The sequence below is a fragment of the Petromyzon marinus genome, chromosome 49 (assembly GCF_048934315.1).
Source record: "Petromyzon marinus isolate PM22_M1 ecotype Great Lakes invasive population chromosome 49, UKy_Petmar_22M1.pri1.0, whole genome shotgun sequence".
Classification (NCBI taxonomy): Eukaryota; Metazoa; Chordata; class Hyperoartia; order Petromyzontiformes; family Petromyzontidae; genus Petromyzon; species Petromyzon marinus.
Genome location: NC_133715.1, coordinates 3,391,871 through 3,415,022, shown reverse-complemented (window position 1 = coordinate 3,415,022; position 23,152 = coordinate 3,391,871). Strand labels below are relative to the sequence as shown.

Here is a 23,152-nt window from a genome sequence, read left to right as displayed (position 1 = left end):
TGTTTATACGTTTATCATGTGTATTTTTCTTGTGCACATTCCTCTGAACTAAAGTTGTTTTGAATGTTGTCCGTCGTCTTGCGTGTAAAGAGACTTTTATTTTATCCGTAGTGTTTAAATGACTGGAAGACAACGATCTTGGGATTCAGTTTGGCTCCCTGCTTAATTGTTGTGAAGACTGACACACTCCCAAGATTTTATTTGCCGGGAGTGACGTCACCCCGCCTTGCCCGTGGCTCGCCAAGATCATCTTGTACGTTGTGTTGTCATCTGTCCGTGTGATTGCATCAAGTGCACGACAGGTGTGGCTGATGTGACCTGGCCAACCAGCCCAATCATTGACGACCCCGCAGTCGTTTGGTTCGATAACCCCAGCCTTCCACCATGTGCTCCGAAGTCGCGCAATGCTAAGGGACATCACTCGTTTGCCGCACGACGCTTGACTAGGCTTTTTGGGAATGCTTCTGATGAACATCGGTAGTGAACTGTCGATTTGAACAGCAACACTTGGACCAAAATTGGTGTTCTTCTGCATCGCTTGACAATCCACCCACGTGGGAAACAAGGGTAAAGGTGCATCCGTGAAATCTCTTGCCCAAACCACTGCTGGCGGTAGGCGCCTCCACGAGAGCAAACACTAGAGGATATTTTGGCCAGCTCTTCCACACTTGCAGGACACATGGGAGGAAGTTTGGAGCGCATGTTCTGCACTTAACAATATCGTTTAAAAAGCACCAATAACCGAGTGCCCCGTCGCCCACAGCGCCACAAAACCACGTTTGGTGCCGACTGCCCCGAGCAAAGCGGCCATGTCGGGCGAAGTGGAGCGCGCGGCGTTCCTGCGCTGGGAGGTGGTGGACGCGGCACGAGCCGGCGTGCTTCTCGACGAGCCACTTCCACCGCCGCGCTTCGCTGGGTCTCGGCAAGAGAGGCGGATGAGTTCCAGTCCCGCTCATCCCGATGGCCCCGAGTTTTTCCAACCCCTCGTGGGCAGCCTCGCCTCGACAGCGCAGGTGTACGGCGATACGTCGCAACAGGTGAGTGTGTTCCTGTGGTGGTGCGCAGCTGTTGATCGCTCTGGCTGTAAGGTTGGGGTTAGCCCGGGCGGTGGTAGCCATGCACGTGGTCTGTAATCAAAGTGCACCTGGCTTGGCAGAGGTGCCGAGGTGACGTCACCGTCACTTAGTGGCGAATGGCGGGTGTTGATTTTGGTCTGTAATCGGGCACTGTTGAGGCAGCGTGGGTTGGTGGATCAAGCGAATGTTGTAAAACTCCCTTCCTGTGGGCCTTGAGGAGGTGCCATACCCTGGGCATTGCCAGGAGAATGCGGTGCAGCATTAATGTGGACTCCAACTGTTCTCTCTGTATGGGATGGAGTGCTTCCCATTCGCATGCGTGCCTTTTCTCTGGCTGCTCTGGTTTCTTCCCTTATTAATTGCCCTATAACACCACAATATAGAGAGGACCACAGAGCTTGGGCAGTTGCTGGCGCAGGCCCATTTCGTGGCTGCCTTCCTGCTTGTTTGCGGTTCCTCCAATCACCTCTGAGTTGTTCTCTGTCTATGAGAGTGAATACCCTTGAGGCGCGTTACAAGATGGCATTATTATTATTATTGGTGGCTCGCACAGGGAGGAGGGCTTCGGGAGTGGTGTGTGTGTGTGCCTAATTGCTGGGCAGTTACTTGGTGCTTTTTGTAAGGTTCTGCTTCGTGTATAGCTCCGTTTCAACCTAAGTGTAGGTTAATTGTTATTGCGATAAGTCAGAAAATATCTAGTCTGTGCTCTGGTTGGACTTCTTTTGCACCGTACGTAAACAAGGATGTGGAAAGAGGGCTCTGCCTTTGCCCAACGCTGGACCAACTGGCTCAAAAACTCAATAATCAAACAAACCACCTCTACTCATGAGTTTGGCATGATACCAAATCCACTCCCTCCTCTCCATTTTATCAAGAAATAGACTGCAGAGTTGCACCCATCCTGGGCTCCACTTCTAGGCTAGCGGCTGCAGCATAAGCAGTCACTGGGTATATGGATATATGCATAGAGAGACCAATACTGATATAATATAAAATGTTATTTAATCTCCCAAATTCTAACCCCCCCCCCACCGCCCCTGGTCCTTGTGAGGTGCACCACATCCATGCTTTTGTCGTTTTTAAAGTGACAGTTAAGGGGTCTCTGGGTTCGGAGTGTGGGACCCTGGGTGAAGCACAAACTATATACCTCGAGGCAGATGAGCTCTATGCAGGCCAATAGCACCGACAGCAGGGCAGTGGGACCCCAGTGCAATCCGTTTCTTGCTACATTGCATGAAATTAGCAGTTCTGCTAAGAGGCAGCTCACAATACTGAGGTGGAGAATCAACGCGTGTGTTGTACCTTTGCGTGCAGGATGAAGGTTACCTGCGGCCCGCCCACCTGGCAGCAGACGAGCGTGTCGCGGCGGGAAAGGACCCACGACAGATGCAGCTGCTGCCACCGTTCTCCCCGGGCATGCTGGGAACGATGCACTTTGACCCCGTCGCTCTCAGCTCTACCGGTCGAGGGACCGTGCCGGAGCAGCATTTTGAGCAGGTGCACTGAGACATTTTGCGCCTGTCCCATGTACCGTTAACTTACATTCTACCCTCAACTTGCTGTTGTTTGGCTGTCAAAATGCAAATTGTCTCACGTGGCTATGTATCTCAGTGGTGCGTCTATTGTGCTTGTGTTGGCACTGAGCCAGGTTCCAATCCACAAAACCACTTGCGATTGAACCAGGTTACAGGTATACCTTGCATTTTCGTCTGGTTAGGGACCAGAGCATCGGCAACTGTCAAAAATGGACGAATGTCAAAGCAGAGCCTCTATTTAGCTTGCAAATTTATTTTGGCCAACGAAAAACGTACGTGCAAAAAACTGCAGTGAATATAATCACAAAAATAAGCACTGTAGGGAATACTGTGCACGTGTTTTATAATCGCAAAATAACTGTGCACACTGTAGTATTATACTGTTGTCACGAAAATGACCATGGATTATTTACAGTATAATCACAGAAATTAGTACAGTTATTAATAACATGAATAAACACAAATATAAGAGATGCTCACTTGAACGCCTTCTCTTCAAAGACTGAGCGAAAAAGATGGTGCGTGGCGCAAACGTCATGGAAGGTTTGGGATGAAATCGGACGAGAGAGGAAAGCGCGTGGACGAAATTTGAAATGTGGTTAGAATTGAAAACGGCCGAAAGAGCGGAGCGACGAAAGTCAAGGTATCGCTGTACTCGTATGCAGACGTAACGGTGACACCCTAGATGCACCAATGATGGCAGAAATCTCTTTTCTTTCCACCTAATTTGACCTAGTCGGCATCAGCGGGACGACATTTTTTATTTTATGTTAAGTCATGGATTTTTTGTGAACGACTCAACATTGCGATTGGGAAATTACGTAGGTTGACTGCTGTACCGTGCGCTCGTACATCTGCAGGCTTGGCAGGCTCACCAGCAGCAGCAGATGCAGCGGCTACAGCAGGAGAAGATGTCTGTCCTCAACTTGGTTTCTGGACCGTGGCTCCACAGAGGTAAACATAAATACAATCTTCCCCCCACTGCTCCGGACCGTTATCCCTACCGTTATAGCGTGGTGAACCTGGGTAACTTTAATCGGCCCCCATTCGGGGGAGAACTATAGGTTGTGGTTCTAATTCAGAGTTTGCGGCTGGACCGAGGATGTTGTGCACACGCACTGACTCCTGTTCTTTGGGTTCAAGAATAATAACAACAACAAAAATCTTCATCTCTTTAACACCTCTCGCATTTTTCACGTGTGCAGTTCCTGTGTAAACAGGTGGCCCCATGGCCAAATGAATGTAGTAAAGTGCTCATCTCTGTTGGAGATACCGGGATCTTACCTTTCCTATACTTTGCACTCCTATCGAGTTTTGTTATTGTTTGTTGTAACTTTCTGACCCGCCCCTACTGGACATCTGTAAAAAAAATAGCTTTATAGCTCATCAGAATCCTCCAGTATAATTAGAGATTCTGATTAAGTAATTCTCAATTTATTTTTGGGTGGGTGGTCAGGTGGTGTGACTAATGCCCTTGAAGACGACAACCGCTGTTGTCTTTCTTTGACCAAATAGTGCGGCCTCCCTCGGCTGTGCTCATTTGATCAGAAAGCACGGCGATAACTTTAGGGCTTGGCTGACCTTAGTGTTCGAGAATAACATTTGCGAGCCTCCGCTGCTCTCACAAATCTTCTTTCTTATGGATTAATAGCAGCTTAGAGATGTAAATTTTAGTATCCACTCAAACGGCTGTTCAGACGCAGAGTGGTTCTCGTCCGTTCCTCCTTTAAAGGAGTGAAGACAGCAGCACTGGTGGGGTGTTCACGATGCGGCCGTCGATGGTTTTGGGTTCGTGGTGGCCGCACCACTCGCAGGCCGCCGAATCTTTGACGCGACATTTGTGCACCGGGTGGTCACGTCGGCCATGCCCGGTCCTGATTCGGTTGATGGTCGACCGTTGTCGCCGTGGAAGGTTCAAACCGGGAGGTTGGACGGCAGGGTCCTGTATGAGATGTTTATTTTTTAACGTCGGCCACAGTCCAGACTTGCTTTTTTTTATATATATTTGTTGTGCTGCCAAAAGCACCAATAGACTTCAGATCAGCAGGCATCACCTCTTCAGTCAGTTTCGAAGGAGTCGCCGTTTCACTTCCCACTACAACCGTACGGTGATTTCCGTTGTATCGTGTGTGTCACTTTAAAGTGTATGTTCGAGATTCAGCTAACTGTATTTCGATAACAACACAGGAGCTGGCAAGAAGCTATCACAGCCTCCACCAATGGAACACTTTGGGAGCATGGGTAGGCCCGTGCAGCCTGACATTCATGCAAAGGCCCATAATCCCGGCTCTCCTGGCAAAGGTGAGTTGCAGGATGCTGTGCTCCTGTCACAGCCGACTTGTCATCGCCGTCACTGGGTTATTATCGGGGTTCCTTTTCTTTAACAACACGCCTCAAATATATCTCGGAGGACGCAGGGTGAGTTTTGTCAAGCGAGGGGTGTTTCGCTCATTGGTTACGTGAGACATCCGTCCTAGTGGCTCTAGGAACAGTGGTTCTTGACCCATACTGCAGCCTTGCACCTCTTTGGTTCTCAGTCGTTAAAACATTTATATGGTAATAAATACGTAGGTTTGATGAAACAAAGTGCATTTTGATTTAAAGCTTTCGTGACTGCAGTAATTCATTTTCTTAGCTCTTTCGGTAAAGTCACGTTGAAGGGAAACAATAAAATAATAAAATATATATATAAAACATAGTAGTTCTACCTAACGTGCCCGTGCTTAAACTGTGTTTTGATTATTTGCTTTCTAACAAAAAATTGGCCATGTCTCGCACCCCCAGAAAGGGCATCACGCACTCCCAGGGGGTTGTGTGCACCCCCAAGTTAAGAACCACTGCTCTAGGGGGTCATAACGGCTGAGAGCCTGGATTAGAATCTTATCAGCGACCAATGATGAAACTCGGGTTACAAATGTAGCGGGTTCATGGTCTTAGCTTAATCGCCTCAACGACGGTTCCAAAGAAAACGGCATGTCTCACTTAATGTGTCCTCGCCCAGCTCTTGAGAGATTCCAATTGGAATAATGATTAATTATACCCCGCAAACCGCCCTAAAAGCATGGGTTAAAAGGGGTTTGTTGAAGCAACCTGCGAAGTTCTGTGGTGTCAAATGACCTGATGTGTAATTTTTGTGTATCGCAAAGATACTCTTTGGTTTTCTTAGCTCTTTCGGTAAAGTCACGTTGAAGGGAAACAATAAAATAAGAAAATATATATAAAACAATAATAAAAATTCTCACGACGTTTCGACCATTACACAAACGGTCGTCATCAGGTGTGTCGGTTTGCATTAATTGCATTAATTGAAAAGAAACAATTGCTGAAGTGGTTGCTGTGGTTGTCCCACCTGATGACGGACGCTTGTTTTGCGCCCGAAACGTCGTGATTTAATTTATTTTATTTTATACCCACGTGACTTTACCGAAAAGACCCAAGGAGTAAGGAACCCTGCAGTCACGAAAACTCCAAGTCTAGATTATCGCAAAGATGTTGCTCATTACTTATCACAGTAGTTGGTATTATTCCTGGTGACTTCGCTGAAATACTTCGCAGCCAGGCTCCAGTAAGCCAGATATTCGGGGTAAGCAGGAAATATTACTCCCCCAAAAAATACATGAATAAACCGAAAAGCCTTTGATCAGAACACTGCCACACGCTAATTAAGCCGCACACGGTAGAATACGGTGTTCTAAAGTGAGGCAATTAATATGTCGTCTGATCAAGAGCTTGCATTATGAGTTGGCCCTTTGTTTGTGTTGCTCGTCATTTACTCTGCATCGAACGCAAACATTTTCGCGAAAAAATGAGGGTGACGGCGCGGCGACGTTTTCACTATTTATTTATTTCCCTGCCTCTACGTGGCTCAGATGAAAGCGTGCTAGAGGACGAAAGCAGCTCTCTCGAGCCCTGCAGGTACTCCCCGCGCGGCGCGTCGAGCCCCGAGCAATGGCCGAGCGAGCAGAGCGAATTTGAGGAACGCCGACACCGTACGCCGCCTCCCGTCCACCCGGAGGACAGGTACGACCGGGCCTCTCGCGTTCCCGCACGTTTCTTCGCCCCGCTCATCTCATCTCCGTGGCCGCGTGCGTATTCCTGGGAAAATCCGCTCGACGAGATCGCGGACGGCAGGTCTGTAAATTGCTCGGGGCGAATATTTTATCTTGTTAAAAGCCGGAGATCTCTCGGTGTCGGCGTTGCGATGCAGCGCCTGTTGCCTCACGACAGCTATCGCTCGCCTGGTCTGAGAGTCTCCCCTGCCTTGGTCGTCCGCAGCGGTGGTGGCTTGATCCTCGCTGAGTTTGTTGTCGTCTAACTGATGTGGCAAAGCAGTGGAAGGGCCGCGTGGTGGGAACCCGAAAATACATGGGAAATCCCTTTATACTGTTAACATGAGAATTAGGCTGATGGTCTAGCAGTGTGTTTCTCGTGGAGCTTGTGAGGTTTGTTTGTAACAAATTTGTCCTATCTATAGACCCATCACACCTGGCATTCAAGGTGCTCGGAGATTTGAGCAACTCCTGGAGGAGCAGATGAAGGCTGAGGAGGAGAGACTAAGAGGATGTGAGGTGTGTAATGCTTACCGTGTCTCTTCCGCACACTTTTTTCTGATGGTGTAGTTTTGCAATACAATTTAGATTTATAAAGCATCTTTGATGTAACCGTAGCTCAGGGAGTTTAGAAGCTGTTGCATCAGTGCACAGAAACGTTATTCTGACACTTTGATTGTCATTACTTTATTTCCACTTAGAAGCCTTTTGCAATTGCTGGAGGAGATGCTGGAGGTGTCGATGGTGGCGGCCGTGCACGGAAACCATTTTTGAAACGTGGTCAAGGCATCGCTCGCTTTGATAGAGGAAAAGAAGCCCCGGCTAGAATGTCTCAGGGCATTGGTGAGGATGGCAGCTCGATCGTCACTGCAAAAACGCAAAGAGCTGCTGCCCAAGACATGTCGTTAAAGAGCACAGCGCCGGTGCAGAAGGCGAGAGGGAGTCATCCGCAGGTCCAGAAAGCAGATCGCCAAGTGCACGTGAGCAGGGGAAACGATAAGCCAAAGCCTTCCGTCGGGTCCAAATTGGTGTCCGGTGGAGCAGAACGGCCGTACGCGTGTACCCGTCCACCCGCCGAGATCTCCAGCACACGGTCGGCGAGCAGGGCCAATGGAGTGGCGACGCAGGCTGCGAGGAGTGCGCAGAGTAGCGCGCAACCCCGTAAAATGGTCACATTTGACCTGCCCGATGACCCGCCCTCCGCTAAATTGTCTGGCTCGCAGCCGAGAGAAGAGAACCTGCGAATACCAGCTGCGACCAAGGAGTCGAATCCACAGGCACGGAATGAAACGAGGCAGGATGTTGAAAGCGCTCGAGCGCGACTCGCTGCACGAACGCCGGGCCAGCGGCACGAGGGTCTGCGCGTGGCGGCCCAGCTGCCCGTGTCGTGCGTTGCCGAGTCTTCTTTTGAGACGTCCTTTCAGCGCAAGATGGAACGCTGGGACTGTGAGCGAGCCGTGGACGACCACGAACTGCACGAGTTTGAGCTGCTGGAGCAAGCGGCGCAGGACCTCTCGTTCGCAAGCAACGCCTCGCTGACACCGACGACGGGGCCGCCGCCGCAGATGCTGCCGCCTCCGATGAACCTGGACAACTGGGGAAACTGGCGTCGGCTGTCGTCAACGCCAATCAAGGAGTCGGAGAGGGCCGTCATGCCGGAGGGTGACGGAGCGAGCGAGGTACCCGGCGCTCAGGCCCCAAAACATGTTACGGCTTTAAAGTCCGTTTGGCAGCAGCCCACGGAGATTGGCGGTGACAGGGGCGGTGAGGTCAGAGGAGTCGACGGAGGCGACGGACAGCGTGACGATGAACGTGGTGGTGGTGGTGGTGGTGGAGGCGGCGCGGCGGCGGCGGAGGCCCTGGGGGCCACGAATTGTTCGCCGTCTCGCCCGGGAGTTGTTGAAGACGCAGAACTGATGAGCGATGACAGCTCCGATGCTTCTGACGCCTCTAGCTTTTTAAGCGGCGTCGAGGAGCGTGACGATCTAGACGACGATGACGATGGCGAAAAGCCACGGGCCGCTTGCAAGGATCCTGATGGTTTTGAAGATGAGCACACGTGGAACGACGACGACGACAACGATGATGATGATGTTGTTGATGAAGACGAAAGGACTCTGGTGGAGGAGAACCACATGGTGGAGGATAGAAATCACACGCGCCTGGAGGGCTCGGAGCAACGAGCAGTCACGCGCAAGGTGGCACAGTGCAGGACAGTCGACAGGACAGACTTGGGCGACTTTCACAATGGGAAGGTGTCTCCTAATGCACCGCCAACATCTGGACTCGTGGCGAAACTTTTCCCGGCACTTAAACCGCCCAAGAAAGACGTTGGTAAGTGTTTAAAAAATGGTTTCAAAAATATGAAGTGGGGTAATGTTTGGTTTCGCCACTCATTTCACTGCTCCGGCAGAGGTATTGTATTCATCAATCTTTGGTACAGAGTTTATTGATGGAATGAGAGATTGATCCAGGGCATATTTTTTAGGATCCTCCAGGTTAGATCCCAACCTTCAGATGATTATAGCCACGAAGCTGACAGGGGGGGCATGGCTGGTGCTGTGCACAAGCAACATGCGAGATGGTGTGCGAGCGTTTGGGTTTATTTGTTTACATGCCCGAATATAAACCCTCTCTCATCATGGTGAACATGCAGTATAGGTAGGCATTATCTGAAAGTGGTTGCTAAAGGCACTATGGTCTCTGGTTTTGGCATGCCTAGTATTGCACAGATATATTAGGCCTATGGTAAGCCAATGGCATACACCACAGACTATTGGTATAATAGGTAATTGTGTAATTATTATGAGTAGTCATAACATCCACCACAAGCTATTGGTATAATGGGTAATTGTGTAATTATTATGAGTAGACATAGCATCCACCACAAGCTATTGGTATAATGGGTAATTGTGTAATTGTTATGAGTAGACCTAGCATCCACCACAGACTTGGTATAATGAGTAATTGTGTAATTATTATGAGTAGTCATAACATCCACCACAGGCTATTGGTATAATGGGTAATTGTGTAATTATTATGAGTAGTCATAACATCCACCACAAGCTATTGGTATAATGGGTAATTGTGTCATTATTATGAGTAGTCATAACATCCACCACAGACTATTGGTATAATGGGTAATTGTGTTATTATTATGAGTAGTCATAACATCCACCACAAGCTATTGGTATAATGGGTAATTGTGTAATTATTATGAGTAGACATAGCATCCACCACAGACTATTGGTATAATGGGAATTGTGTAATTATTATGAGTAGACATAGCATCCACCACAGACTATTGGTATAATGGGTAATTGTGTAATTATTATGAGTAGACATAGCATCCACCACAGACTTGGTATAATGGGTAATTGTGTCATTATTATGAGTGGACATGTCCTCTTGTGAGCACGTGGCAAGCACTAACACTTGGAAAGGGAAATCTTGCCAGCCACCAACCACAAGCTCTGTTGTTATAGCTTCCCATGCCAGCTCAGACGCGACTCGAATTAACAGGATCCGTGGAGTCCACTCAGGCACCACCATGGCTGCTGTCAAAAGTCGCTGAGCAGACCGTATTCTCCGCAGCTTAGAAAATCACGATTGAGTGCCAGTAAAATTTCCAAAATGTAGACATTTGTAGACTTTTGCTGGATCGCCAGCAAAATCCAAAAATAGGATAGGGCGTTTAGAACGTGCAGACGTTTTAACAACCCTGAAAGGCAATCGTGCTTGTTCCTCGACTTAAATGACGCAGCGTTGTGATTTGTGCGCAAGGTTGAAACCGGCCTCAAGAATTTTGCTTCGGTGCAGGTTTTTCAGATACGTTGTTAGCCTGCGCATTGCGAATTTACCCACCCGGAAGCATAACAGAATGCGGCTTAATCCTAGCTTGCTTATCTACTTTCGCCATCTACATCACAAAGCCTCAGTTTCGGCCCCAGTCGTTGCCTCCCAGCGCACCCTCGGCTTCCCAACTTTACCTCCCGGCCCACACCGCGTCCGAACACTCACCATGGCCCCCCTCCTCCCTCCATGCCCCGCGACTATATAATCCCTCGTCACAGCCATCTCTGAGACGCACTTAAGCGTGTGTGCTTTCGCTCCGTTGTCCCCACCTGAAGAAGGACGCTTGTGTTGCGCCCGAAACGTCGTGATTTAATTTTAGTTGTTTTCATTGATTTTATTTTTTACCTACGTGACTTTACCGAAAAAAAACAAAGAGTACGAATCCTTGCAGTCACGAAAGCTTCAAATCTAGAATTTTTCAGATTGGTTTTCATTTCATACAAAATCTGTATTCGCTTTGCAAATGTGAAAGCATTTTTTTTTCTTCTTTGGTCCTTTCGGTAAAGTCACGTAGAATGAGAATAAAATAATAAATTGATAAAATAAAATAACACAATAATATTCTCACCATCTTCATGTGAACACGTTATTCTTCATCTGATGATCAGTGTGAGAGAAAATGTAACCTTTATATAATGTAGCCCATTTCCATTTGGAGCCTGTGAAAAATGGGCCCCTTCCTTTTCAAGCATTTCAAATTTCATTGCACCCAGAACCTCGTACAACCGAATGAATACGTGGACAATATTCCCCCTTCACATATCTCTCCGCATAAGAAAAAAAACAAGTGTTTTTTTTCCCCACGTCCTATCAGTCACACGGCCTTCTAGCGGCGCATAATTTCAGCAGCATTGGTTGCATCACAGCCGAACAATGCTTCAAAGTCGCCGGGTCATCACGCAAAGCCGCGCACACAATGTGACGAAGAGTTGCAGTGATTCTCACTTGAGATGTTGAAAAACCACCATCCCTTTCCACGTACAATAAAACTTCCCATCTATTCGTCTGATTATCGTCATTGGACATTTGTGAAAAAATGTCTAGTGTTATTCATACCAATTGCATTTCACAATTTCTGAGAAGCCACAAACAAGCCAGAGGGCTGCCAGGCGGTGAGCCAGCATCAACAGTTGCTCTGCAGTTCTCTATATCTTCCTTGGTTCTTTCGGTAAAGTCACGTAGAATGAGAATAAAATAATAAAATAACACAATAAAATTCTCACGACGTTTCGGCCACAACACAAGCGGCCTTCTACAGGTGAAAGAACAGAACTGTCGGGACGACAGAGCTTCAATTAACGTTCTGTTCTTTCACCTGAAGAAGGCCGCTTGTGTTGTGGCCGAAACGTCGTGAGAATTTTATTGTGTTATTTTATTTTATTATTTTATTCTCATTATACGTGACTTTACCGAAAGAACCAAAGAAGATGAATCCTTGCAGTCACGAAAGCTTTAAATCGAAGTTCTCTATATATTAAGATGTCTTCAGCCGATTAGTGAGTGCTTATACGGTAACGCCCCGGTTCGTGTCGGGGATGCGTTCCTAAAAGGTGCGACGACGAACACCGAAACAAAGTCAATCAAAGAGATTTACAGGGTAGGTGGTGGTGGTGGTGGTGGAGGCGAAGGCTGAGAGGCGACGGACAATGAGAAAGGACGGACGATGCTGTGTCACCAACATAAGTGTTGACTGATACGACGCAATCGAGGTGGCGGTATTCACCAAGCGACGACGTATTTGCAAAACGATGTGAACGGGGGGGGAAGACGTCAATATGGGTGTTACCGTACGCGAGAGCGCTCGCGTTCGGCGTACGCGTTCCCGCGAAGAATGCGTCGTAAGTTAACCCGACTCCTTGGGGTGCAGTTGCTGCCCCTGCGGCAGACGTGGGGCAGTCGCGGCTGCTGCAGGAGCGACTGGCCGAGCTGGAGGCGGAGATTGCACGCTTTCGCACCGAGAACGCAGCCCTCGCCCGCCTGCGCGCCGAGCACGAGGCCTCGCTGGAAACCCTACGGTGCTCGCCCATCAACTTCTCTCTCACGCTAGATGGGGGGTGCCGCCGTGGCGAGATGTTGACTTCCTCGCCGGGTCTGCAGGAGGTCGTGGGTTTGATCCCGACCCTGGCGCCTGGAGTTTGCGTGTCTCTCTCTCTCTCTCTCTCCCTGGCCGCGGGGATTTTTTCCTCCGGGTGCTCCGGTTTTTCCCTGCGCATTTTAGAAACGTGTGTTTGGAGTATTTGGCCGCTCTAAATTTCCACGTGATAAGCTACTTTTGTTGAGCTATTATTTGTGGCCAGGTTGCTTCTGAAAGAGAGCTATATAGCTTAGTGGGCCTTACCTGGTAAAATAAAAGATATAGTTTTCAATATAATATATAGGTCCCGCGATTCATTCTCTCACACTAGTTCCTCGATTTAGAAAAAATCCTGTCCGATCTACTTTTATTGCGCTATGGCAACCGCTACCCGTGAAGCCCAAGCCACCTTTGACACCACCTAAACAAGCCGCGTTTATCCCACAGCAAGGAGAGGGAGGCGTTCGAGAGGCACAGGGCGGAGGGGGTGGCCCAGCTCGAGGCTGAGCGGCTCGAGGGGCAGCAGCGGCTGCAGCGCGAGAGGCGGATCTTCCAGAAGCACGCGGCGGCCGCCCGGGCCATCCCCGATAAACAGCAGCGCAACGAGGCACAGGTGTCATGCCTCCTGCTTCCCATATACACGCTACCACATACACACACGTTAACCACGCTTCCACCTACACACACGTTAACCACGCTACCACATACACACACGTTAACCACACTACCACATACACACACGTTAACCACGCTTCCACATACACACACGTTAACCACACTACCACCTACACACACGTTAACCACACTACCACATACACACACGTTAACCACGCTACCACATACACACACGTTAACCACACTACCACATACACACACGTTAACCACACTACCACATACACACACGTTAACCACGCTACCACATACACACACGTTAACCACACTACCACATACACACACGTTAACCACGCTTCCACATACACACACGTTAACCACGCTTCCACCTACACACACGTTAACCACGCTACCACCTACACACACGTTAACCACACTACCACATACACACACGTTAACCACGCTACCACATACACACACGTTAACCACACTACCACATACACACACGTTAACCACACTACCACATACACACACGTTAACCACACTACCACATACACACACGTTAACCACGCTACCACATACACACACGTTAACCACACTACCACATACACACACGTTAACCACGCTACCACCTACACACACGTTAACCACACTACCACATACACACACGTTAACCACACTACCACATACACACACGTTAACCACACTACCACATACACACACGTTAACCACACTACCACCTACACACACGTTAACCACACTACCACCTACACACACGTTAACCACACTACCACATACACACACATTAACCACACTACCACATACACACACGCGCTACCGCGTTACTGTTCTCACCCATACACACAAGCTAACCACACTACCACCCTCACCCATACACACACACGCTAACCATGCTACCACCTTCACCCATACACACATGCACTATCATGCTACCACTCTCACCCATACCTATGCGCTACCACGCTACTAATACCCGCCATTCGCCACTAAGTGATGGTGACGTCACCACGATGCCTGTGCCAGGCCAGGTGCACTTTGAAGCCACGTGAAGTGTCGTAGGATCGCTGACAGAAGGGTTCAGGACAGACCCAGGTGCCATGGGTTGGCTTATGAGATGACTGGTAGATGCACCAGCTGTGTACCCCATACTGTGCTAACTTGTTGCATTTTGGCAGAAGCTGCTTGGGCATGCAGTGGCTGGACATGCGGGCTACATGACCCAGCCCACGCAGCCTTGCCTGCCGGAGGAGCTCACTGATGGGAATGTGTCCAGATCTCTCAAGGATTTGTGACCTCCTCGCACAATCCAGCCTGGTTAAACCCAGGGTGCATCGTAGGCATGCCAGCCTGAATGTTTCTAACCGGTGCAGATGTTCCATGAGTGGGGTGCACGTTTCAGAAGCATAGAGAAGGGAGGGCATGACTGTGGCCGAGAAGACCTGAAGCTTTGTGCAGAGCGACAGACCAAGGTAGCTTTCACACAGTATTGCACAACCGATGCAAATATAATCCTGCCCGATTGATCGGAGTGAGACCTCGCCTGTCAAACCGGAGCTGGTCTCATAAGCACACTGCCCAGGTATGAGGAACTCTCCACTCTCTCCACAACTGCCCAATCATCAATGGGGAGTTGAGGGAGTGGAGTGTTTGATAGCACAAAATACCTAGGCAGGTGCTTAGTTTTGGTGGAGCTGATGGTAAGACCCCACCTCTTAGCGCAGGGGTGGGCAAATGTTTTGACTCACGGGCCACAATGGGTTCTAAAATTTGACAGAGGGGCCGGGCCAGGAACAGATGGATGGAGTGTTTGTGTGAACTAAATATAAATGACGTGTAAAAATCATTACGTGAAAGGATTTGGCCTTTAACAGGTAGAAAAGCATTTATTTGCAAGGCAGTTTAACAAATTGCGCAAACGTGAACAATACAAAAACATGTCGTAACTCCCGGTCAAAGTGCGCCATCTAATGGGGAAATGGGGGCATTACAGGAGAGAGGTAAAATTTAATTTAATATAATAATAATATTTGGACAAGTTCGGCGGGCCGGATCAAAAAGCCCAAGGGGCCGTATACGGCCCGGGGGCCGTACTTTGCCCATGTCTGTCTTAGTGGCACACTCCAGGTTCAGCAGCAGTGCCTCCAACTCCTCCTCTGAGTGAGCAGCAATCACCAGATCATCAGCATACATAACGTGGTTCATCAATAGGGAGCCATCCCTCGACCGCACCCAGGCATCGATCAGCCTCCCGTTGTATCTGTTCCAGATGTAAATTCCTCTGGTACAGCCATAGAAAGCTTCTCGAACTACGTGGTCCAAGATGATGTTAAATAATGTGGGAGCCAGAACACATCCCTGTCGCACCCCAAGTTGAACAGGGAATGGCACCGACTCCTGGCCACGTAGCTTTACCCGGGCCTGCCCACTATCATGAAGGCCCTTAATGATTGTGAGCAGAGAATCAGAAACTCCTAAAGCATGAAAAACTGCCCACAGCCCTAGCCTATTGATGGCATCATAGGCCTTGACCAGTCAATAAAGCAGAGGTGTAGTTCTTGTTGGAATTACATACACCTCTGCTGTAGCAGACGCACAGAGGATATGGCATCCATGCAGGACTGCCCTGGTCTGAAACCACATTTGGGCTCCAGAAACATCTCCTCGGCATGCCTGGCAAGGCGATGTTAAATAATCTTTTCCAGGACCTTTCCCGGCACACTGGGGGCATCCTTCCAATCCTACGTAACCCGTCCTTTGGTCCAGACAGTTGTGATGTCATGTAGGGCAGTCTGCACACATGCCACCCTCCCTCAGCATTTCGCTTGGGAGATGGTCTCAGACTTCGGATTCCCCCTCTTCCTCCACAGATGGTACCTCAGCCAACCATTCAGAAGGGGTGATGTTGTCTGGGCTGAGAGAATTCCCCTCCCCCAAGTCCTGACAAAAATGCTCTGCAAACCTGCAGACCTGTTCCTGGGGGTCGGAGATCGGATTACCACGCCACCGCCCTCACCCGTACACACGGTGCTTCGAGTTGCTGAGACGCTTAAGCGCCACGTGAATGCAAACGATTACTTTGATCCTCTCTATTTATCCCTCTGCCGCCGCCGCCGCCGCCCCTCCCTGCTGCCCGCCCAGACCCTGCGCCAGCAGCTGGCCGAGCTGCAGGACGAGCTGCGCCGGCGGGAGGCGCGCTGGGTGGCCGGGCAGGCGCGCTCGCGCGAGCAACTGCAGGCGGCCGAGCGTCTCAACGCCGAGCTGCGGCTCGAGCTCGGCACCGCCGAGCGCCTGCGTCTGCAGGCCGTGCGGCGGCGCGGGGCCTCTGGGCGCAGCGGCGGCGCCCCCGCGGGAGGAGCCGCGACGGGCAGGGAGGCGGCCGCTCCGCAGGCAAGGCTGGGACGCAGGACGTTTTGGGCAGCAAGCGATCAGGATAGAAACCGATTTGAAGTTGGGTGGCGTCGGCCGTTTAACAAAAAGCAAGACCAAATCGTACGTCTAAAATTCGTAAGCATTCCACAGTGTTCTCCGAAGTTTTGGAGAGAACGGAAGGGACAGGCCGAGTGGCTCGGGTTACGTTCAGTGGTCTGGCTATAGACACCGAGTTAACACCGCTAAGGTCCTCATTATCGTGATAGAATCAACTTCTTAAGTTTAGAAAATCTGGCAGTCTCAACCTGGTTACAAAACATACCAAGATTTCATATTTGTAAGTATATCAATTGAGATTGCTACTTATTATACCAGTGTCACGTATTATCACGGACAAAAGACGTTTCGTGACATTCGTTCAACGCTGCCACGTGTATATCTCGCCAGGTTCTGGGAACCCAGAAGTTGGACGTGTGTCCACAGCTCGCCGCTCATCCTGCCAATGGCGCTCAGACTAAGGTGGCGGCGGGTCACCTTCCTGCGAGTGATGCGGCCAAGGCTGGCGCCCTGAAGCCAAAGTCCTCGTCTCTCAAGTCGCAGGCTCCCAGCCTAGGAGCCCAGAAGGGCGCGGAAACCAAAGTGGGGAGGCCCAGCCAAGCTGCGTCAGCTGGTGAGAGTCGGAGGAGAGAGAGAGAGAAATTTTATTATTTCAGCGTGTCATATTTTCTTTTTGGTTTCAGTACTAAAGCAAAATGAATGAAAGCTGTAAATGGGATACATTTTGCCTTGATGAAAAACAATGGGATGTTCATAAAACAATGATATGTGTTCATATTCTTAGTTTTTTCGGTAAAGTCACGTTGAAGAGAAACAACAAAATAATAAAATATATATAAAACAATAAAAATTCTCACGACGTTTCGACCATAACTCAAACGGTCATCTTCAGGTGTGTTGGTTCGCATAAATTTATTTTTAATAAATTTTATTTTTTAAAAAAATTTCGTCTCCTCCCTCCTCTTTTCAGAATATAGATGGACTAGTCCTGGGTAAACTGCCAAATCGCTGCGCGTGGCGCTAACGTTTTTTTATAAATAAATAAATGCGCCATTTAAAAATAAATTTATGCGAACCAACACACCTGAAGATGACCGTTTGAGTTATGGTCGAAACGTCGTGAGAATTTTTTTATTGTTTTATATATATTTTATTATTTTGTTGTTTCTCTTCAACGTGACTTTACCGAAAAAACTAAGAATATGAATTACTGCAGTCACGAAAGCTTTAAATCAAAATTTAATGATATGTGTTGTTCGTTAAAAACAAATACGGTTGTGAATTAATGACTCGAGTCGGTCAGAGCCGATTTCCTGCCCAAAGTAACGTTGAGACGGCGCTCAGCCATCTCCTGTTTATAGTCCTGAGCCGGTGGTGTAAATTCCTCATTCCTATGGCAGCTGCAAGTCTAGCCATAGGACAGCCACTGTTGACTTGCCCACAACGTGGTGCTGATTCTTTCGACCCCAGAGCTTGGGGAAGGGACGATCGGCTGAGGCAACCCCTAAACCGAGCTTTGAACTTTGCTGCCTTCCAATTGCAAGCTGCTCCTCCACAATTAACAACATCGCAGTCTTGAGATCTGACATACCGTGGCCACTCGTCGGTCTCACATCCACGTGTTGCTGAATGGGAGCGTTCATGACAACGACACGTATGGGACTGGACTTCAGTGCTCCAAGACGTATGTTACAGTTGTTGTGAACACGTGATGTCGCTGTCTCTCAGCTTCCAGGACCACGAGGCCGGACTTGAGTTCAACGGGAGCGGGGGCGGCGGCGGCGGCAGCGGAGGACACCCCACGCACGGCCACCCTGAAAGCCGCCACTCAAGACTCGTCGCATCCCTTCGACACCTCTCACCACAAACCGGTAAAGCCGAGCCCCACACTCAATCTCAGCGACGCCTTTAAAAAGTCAGTCGTCAACGGCCGACGATAGCAACGTGGCACAGCTCGCCGTCACTTCCCTCTGCTCGTCCCTAAGGGTGTCATGTGACCTTCAAGGTCTGCTCGTTCAGTCCCGCACCAAATTTGGAATTTAGGTCGTGGACTTTTCTTCGGTTCCTGACCACTCTCGTGCCGGTCTCGGTATACCTGCCCTCCTCCGTCTTACACACGTGTTCCACCCATCACAACCACCTCTTTCTGATTACGTCGGCAGTTTTAAACCCTATTAAAACCGGACGAATTGGCTTCATGGTATTGGGGGATGTCCAGAGCACTGCAAATTATTAATAAATGCATAATTAACTAACTTTCATTACATTTACATCTAATACCTAACACGTTGATTTCACATTTAATGACACCTAACCAAATACTTACTGTGCAATTACGCTTGAAAATTACTCCCGGATAGTTTAGTCCGGGTACCATCACCATGAAGCAAAGGTGGAAAGCTGAGGTTCACTGCATGTGAAAGGCTGAAGCGGGTTTTCTCACGTCAACAAATATTTATTTTGTTTATTTAATCAAACAAATGTGACAAACGGGAGGGCTCGAGCAGAGCACGTGGACGACCAGGCATCCGAGCGCAAGGCTTCACTGAATTCCATTCACGTGTCAATTGTATTTCTTACAATGGTCGGGTATAACATCTTAGATGATGGATGCATCCCGAATTTGTAACACGTGCTTGGTTGCAGGCTTGTTGGCCAATTTGCCGGCTCGGTGTTGTTGGCAGAACCTCTAGAGCTACCCAAAACCACCTTCGAGCCCGGATGCATGCTCCACGCCATTTTACATGAAATTATTCCTGGCCGTGCGCGCAAGGAGGGCGGCGGTGGCAGCGGCGAAGGTGTGGAGCAGTCTCGCGACTGGGGTGCGGCCTCGCTGGACGGGAGCAGGACCGCGGACGAGGAGGTGCTGGAAGAGGTTACGCATCCCGATGGCAAGGTAAGAGGCTTACGGCCCATTGCGTTAAACCGTGTAGTTGTCCGCCCGATGCGTCTTTTTGCAATTGGATATGAGAAGCTGTCTCTGTTTGTGGACAGGAAACTGAAATGTGCAACAACCAAAAAATGGCGAGTCAAAAACTTGAAAGGTTCAGCCAACTGGAGGTGCGAGGTCAAACACGGCAAAATTAAAACGTGTCGCGGGCAGTCGGCGCTCGCTCGTTTGCCCCCACCGTTAATAGAGTTGGTGGAGTGCTCACACACGCTCCTTGCTGCCCTGGCCTGTACCGTATCACCATTGACACCGCTGCAAGTGCACGCATTGGAATGAAAAAAATGTGTGATCACAAAAAAAAGTTCCACCTTGATAACCCTTTGTGTTCGATAAATTTCACTTGAAACTGTGGGAGCCGTCGCTCCCTTGGAGTCTCATGAAGTGATATCGCAACCGGAGGCTGTGCCCATAGACGTCACACAGGTCAGAAGACATCACCCCCTTGCCTAGACCCCTGCGATCTGCACTTAACGCACATTTGCCACTTCACGTGGTAACACTCGGCACACGTCGCTACCTGCCCCAATATTTACCGGCCACTCACCGGCACTCATCAGCCTCTCACCGGCACCGGTAGATGAATTACAGGGCGCCCGATGCACACGCTGCACCAGGTGCACATTAGGTCAAGAAAAATATGCACCCGTTGACCTTCAGAAATACGCGCGAGAGCAGGGGTTTGGGGGTTTCTGCGATTTTATTGTAAGCTGCTTCAAGTTTGTATCCATAGGTTCTTACCAGCTGTGATGGGGGGCGGTCGTCGTCGGCGATAGTACATTTGAGAAATACGGAGAGGTTGCGGCTGCCGCCGTACAGGTGCATTAGACGTGAGGGTCGCTGCGATATGACGAAGACACGAGATTGTCTGCCTTGACGATCCACGATGCTGGTAATCTCCCGTTTTGCGTGTCATCGCAGTGCCGTGATATTGGCTGCATATTATTGACATTTTAAAGTTATGCGCAGTCCCTTTGCTTTCGCAAGGTCAATTCCCGAGTTAAGAAAACGAATGTGGGTTTTTTTTTATTTAAGTTTTTCCAGGTGAGAACGCTACAGGCCAGGATAGTCTCATATGCAAGAGTGACATGGGACATTAGTCTTCCGGTAGCGGACGATGATTCCGTTGTATAACAGCATATGAGAAAAATGTGGGTGATTTTTTTAAATGTACTATTTTGGACCCATCGTGGCAAGAAGGGAATGACGGTCGATGGATGACATTGGTGATGGAATAGCACCCGAATGAGATTATGTGCCTGAGAGGATTACCACCGTGGAGATGGAACGATGATATGAGCGAGCTCGTTTACGCGAGCGAGATGGATCGTGACATCTCGAGACTGTAATGGATGGCAGCGACTTGTGGAGGCCTACATCCAGCAGTGGATTAACCGTGGCTGATGATGAATGTACCAAAAGTGTGTGCTGGTGAGGGAATGCCACCAGTGGGTTGTGCGATAACGTTTTATGTAGCCTTGACATCCTTCGGTGGCTTGGCGCCGTTTAATCTGAGTTTCCATTTTCCACCTGGCATGTGGAGGCGAAAAATGCATTTACTGGAATGCAGAAGCGACATTGAACACCCATGCTAGGCCATAACCACCTGCTTGCTATCTACTGGTGGAACTGCTCACATTCCATACGCTGGAAAACCCAAGGCCATCGTAAGCAGCCCCACGAGACTGAAACTATAAACCAAGCTTTGCTTTCCCTCCGTGGTCCCCAGGCGCAACCGTCTGGGGCACGACGTTGGGGAGACGTTAACTCCCTCGCCTGGTATACTGGAGGTCGTGGGTGCCATCCCGACCCTGACGATGCCTGTATATTTGGAGTTTGCATGTTTTTCCCCGTGGTCGCGTGGATTGTTCTCCGGGTCCTCCGGTTTTTCCTTCCACATTTAGAATAGACGTGCGTTTAGGTTATTTGGCTGCTATAAATTCCCATTGAGCTATCTGTCATTTGTCGCTTCTGAAATCGAAATCAGAATCTTTCTTTATCCTGGAGAAATCCGATGAGCTTTTAAGCTCATTTTCACAGATGTCCAGTGTTTCATAAGTAGAGGAGTCCCTATATATATATAGCTCAGTGGGCCTTACCTGGTTAAATAAAACAGTTTAGTTTTAGGAAGGCAGCGACGGTGACGGTGGTTCCACGCGTTGCTGTCTGCCCCGCAGGTGGAGGTGGTGTCGCGCGGGGGCCGCCGCACGCTGCGCTTCCCCAACGGCACGCGCAGGGAGGTGAGCCCCGGGGGCCGCTCCGTGCTCGTGGCCTTCTTCAACGGAGACGTGAAGCGCGTGCTGCCCGATCAGCGCGTGGTGAGTGACCCAACCCCCCCGCCCCCCCCCCTCCCCTCCGCCCCTCGACCGGTCGCCAGTCGCCACTGGTACCAAAGTCACAGTAGTACCGCATGCGGAGGTGCGGGGTTCATTCATTCGCCACGCGTAGTCAGCGGAGGAACGTCGCGCCCAAACGTGAGACCTCTCGCGACACAACTGCTCTTGGCTGCCCGTACACCGGCGTCTCGAGTGATTTTGTGCGATCCACGGATCACGGTGGCGGGGGGGGGGCGACCACGGGGAGGGTGGCGCCATTCCTTCGAAGGGTCGCAGTCCACCTCGAACGACGAGCGCCAACTGAAGTGCTACGGGAGTTTGCGCATCAAGGCGTCTCCCTCAAGGCGTCTCCCTCAAGGCGTCTCCCTCGAGCTCATTTCAACTCGTAACGTGTCGTTGCACGCTCCACGCTGCTCGTAGAGAGAGGCGGAACCACGGACGAGCGGGAACGCGGCCGCGCGATGAGCCGGTGCCAACCATTGCCCGAGATCTCTACGGCCCTCCGCGTGTGAAGGCGTTAACGGCCTATTAATGTATGTTTTTTTTTGTTTTGCATTTTGACTGCAGGTATTGTGGTTAATGCAGACATGAATCCTCGTAAAAAAAGGTTTCAGTTTTGTTGCCAGAAAAAAGGGGGAAAACCCGGCCTATTAATGTTTACGTGTGGGAGGGAAACGGGAGCAAAGTTTTATCTGTGGGGAGTTTGAGATGTCAGCCCAGTAGTCAGCCATGACTGCACAAAGAGATCACCCCCCTTCCACGCCGCTAAACGTAATTCGGTTAAACGCAACGTGAACCGGTGTTATGCAGATGTTTGTTAAAGGGGCCCTTGTTGCAGAGATATCGGTGTCAGTATCATCGCGTGTGGCATCGTCTCCCCTGATCCGTCCCCGATGTGATGCGATACGATTGTCTCGCTTTGGAACAAATTATTTGGTGATGCTGCTGCTGCGTTGGCAGCAGTGCACAAGCGCAAAGAACAAAAAACACTCAACACATTTCTCATTCACACTTTGGCTTTAATGGAAAAACATTTTCTATGATGTGATTTTTTTCAGGCAATGATCCTTCTTCATAGCAGGACAGAGAGATAGTGGATAGTAGTTTAACACGTAGGCTTTCACGACCAATATTATCTATAATAGATATTTTTTTGGGTAAGATTGCGTAAAATTTCGATTTAAAGCTTTCGTGACTGCAAGCAGGATTCATCTTCTTTGG

General features: G+C 49.5%; 1 protein-coding gene across 1 annotated transcript in view; it reads left to right on the top strand.

The window, feature by feature from the left end:
- The window catches only part of LOC116952968 (centrosomal P4.1-associated protein-like), a 39,864-nt gene that overhangs the window by 6,000 nt on the left and 10,712 nt on the right, over positions 1–23,152 (top strand). The window contains exons 2-15 of the mRNA XM_076074553.1: positions 764–1,037; positions 2,391–2,573; positions 3,472–3,565; positions 4,799–4,912; positions 6,481–6,631; positions 7,086–7,179; positions 7,362–8,994; positions 12,383–12,530; positions 13,037–13,202; positions 16,361–16,810; positions 17,024–17,261; positions 18,377–18,519; positions 19,422–19,544; positions 21,773–21,913. Coding sequence (XP_075930668.1) covers positions 810–1,037; positions 2,391–2,573; positions 3,472–3,565; positions 4,799–4,912; positions 6,481–6,631; positions 7,086–7,179; positions 7,362–8,994; positions 12,383–12,530; positions 13,037–13,202; positions 16,361–16,810; positions 17,024–17,261; positions 18,377–18,519; positions 19,422–19,544; positions 21,773–21,913 — 3,906 coding nt within the window. The 5' untranslated portion in view covers positions 764–809. The remainder of the gene's footprint in view (positions 1–763; positions 1,038–2,390; positions 2,574–3,471; positions 3,566–4,798; positions 4,913–6,480; positions 6,632–7,085; positions 7,180–7,361; positions 8,995–12,382; positions 12,531–13,036; positions 13,203–16,360; positions 16,811–17,023; positions 17,262–18,376; positions 18,520–19,421; positions 19,545–21,772; positions 21,914–23,152) is intronic.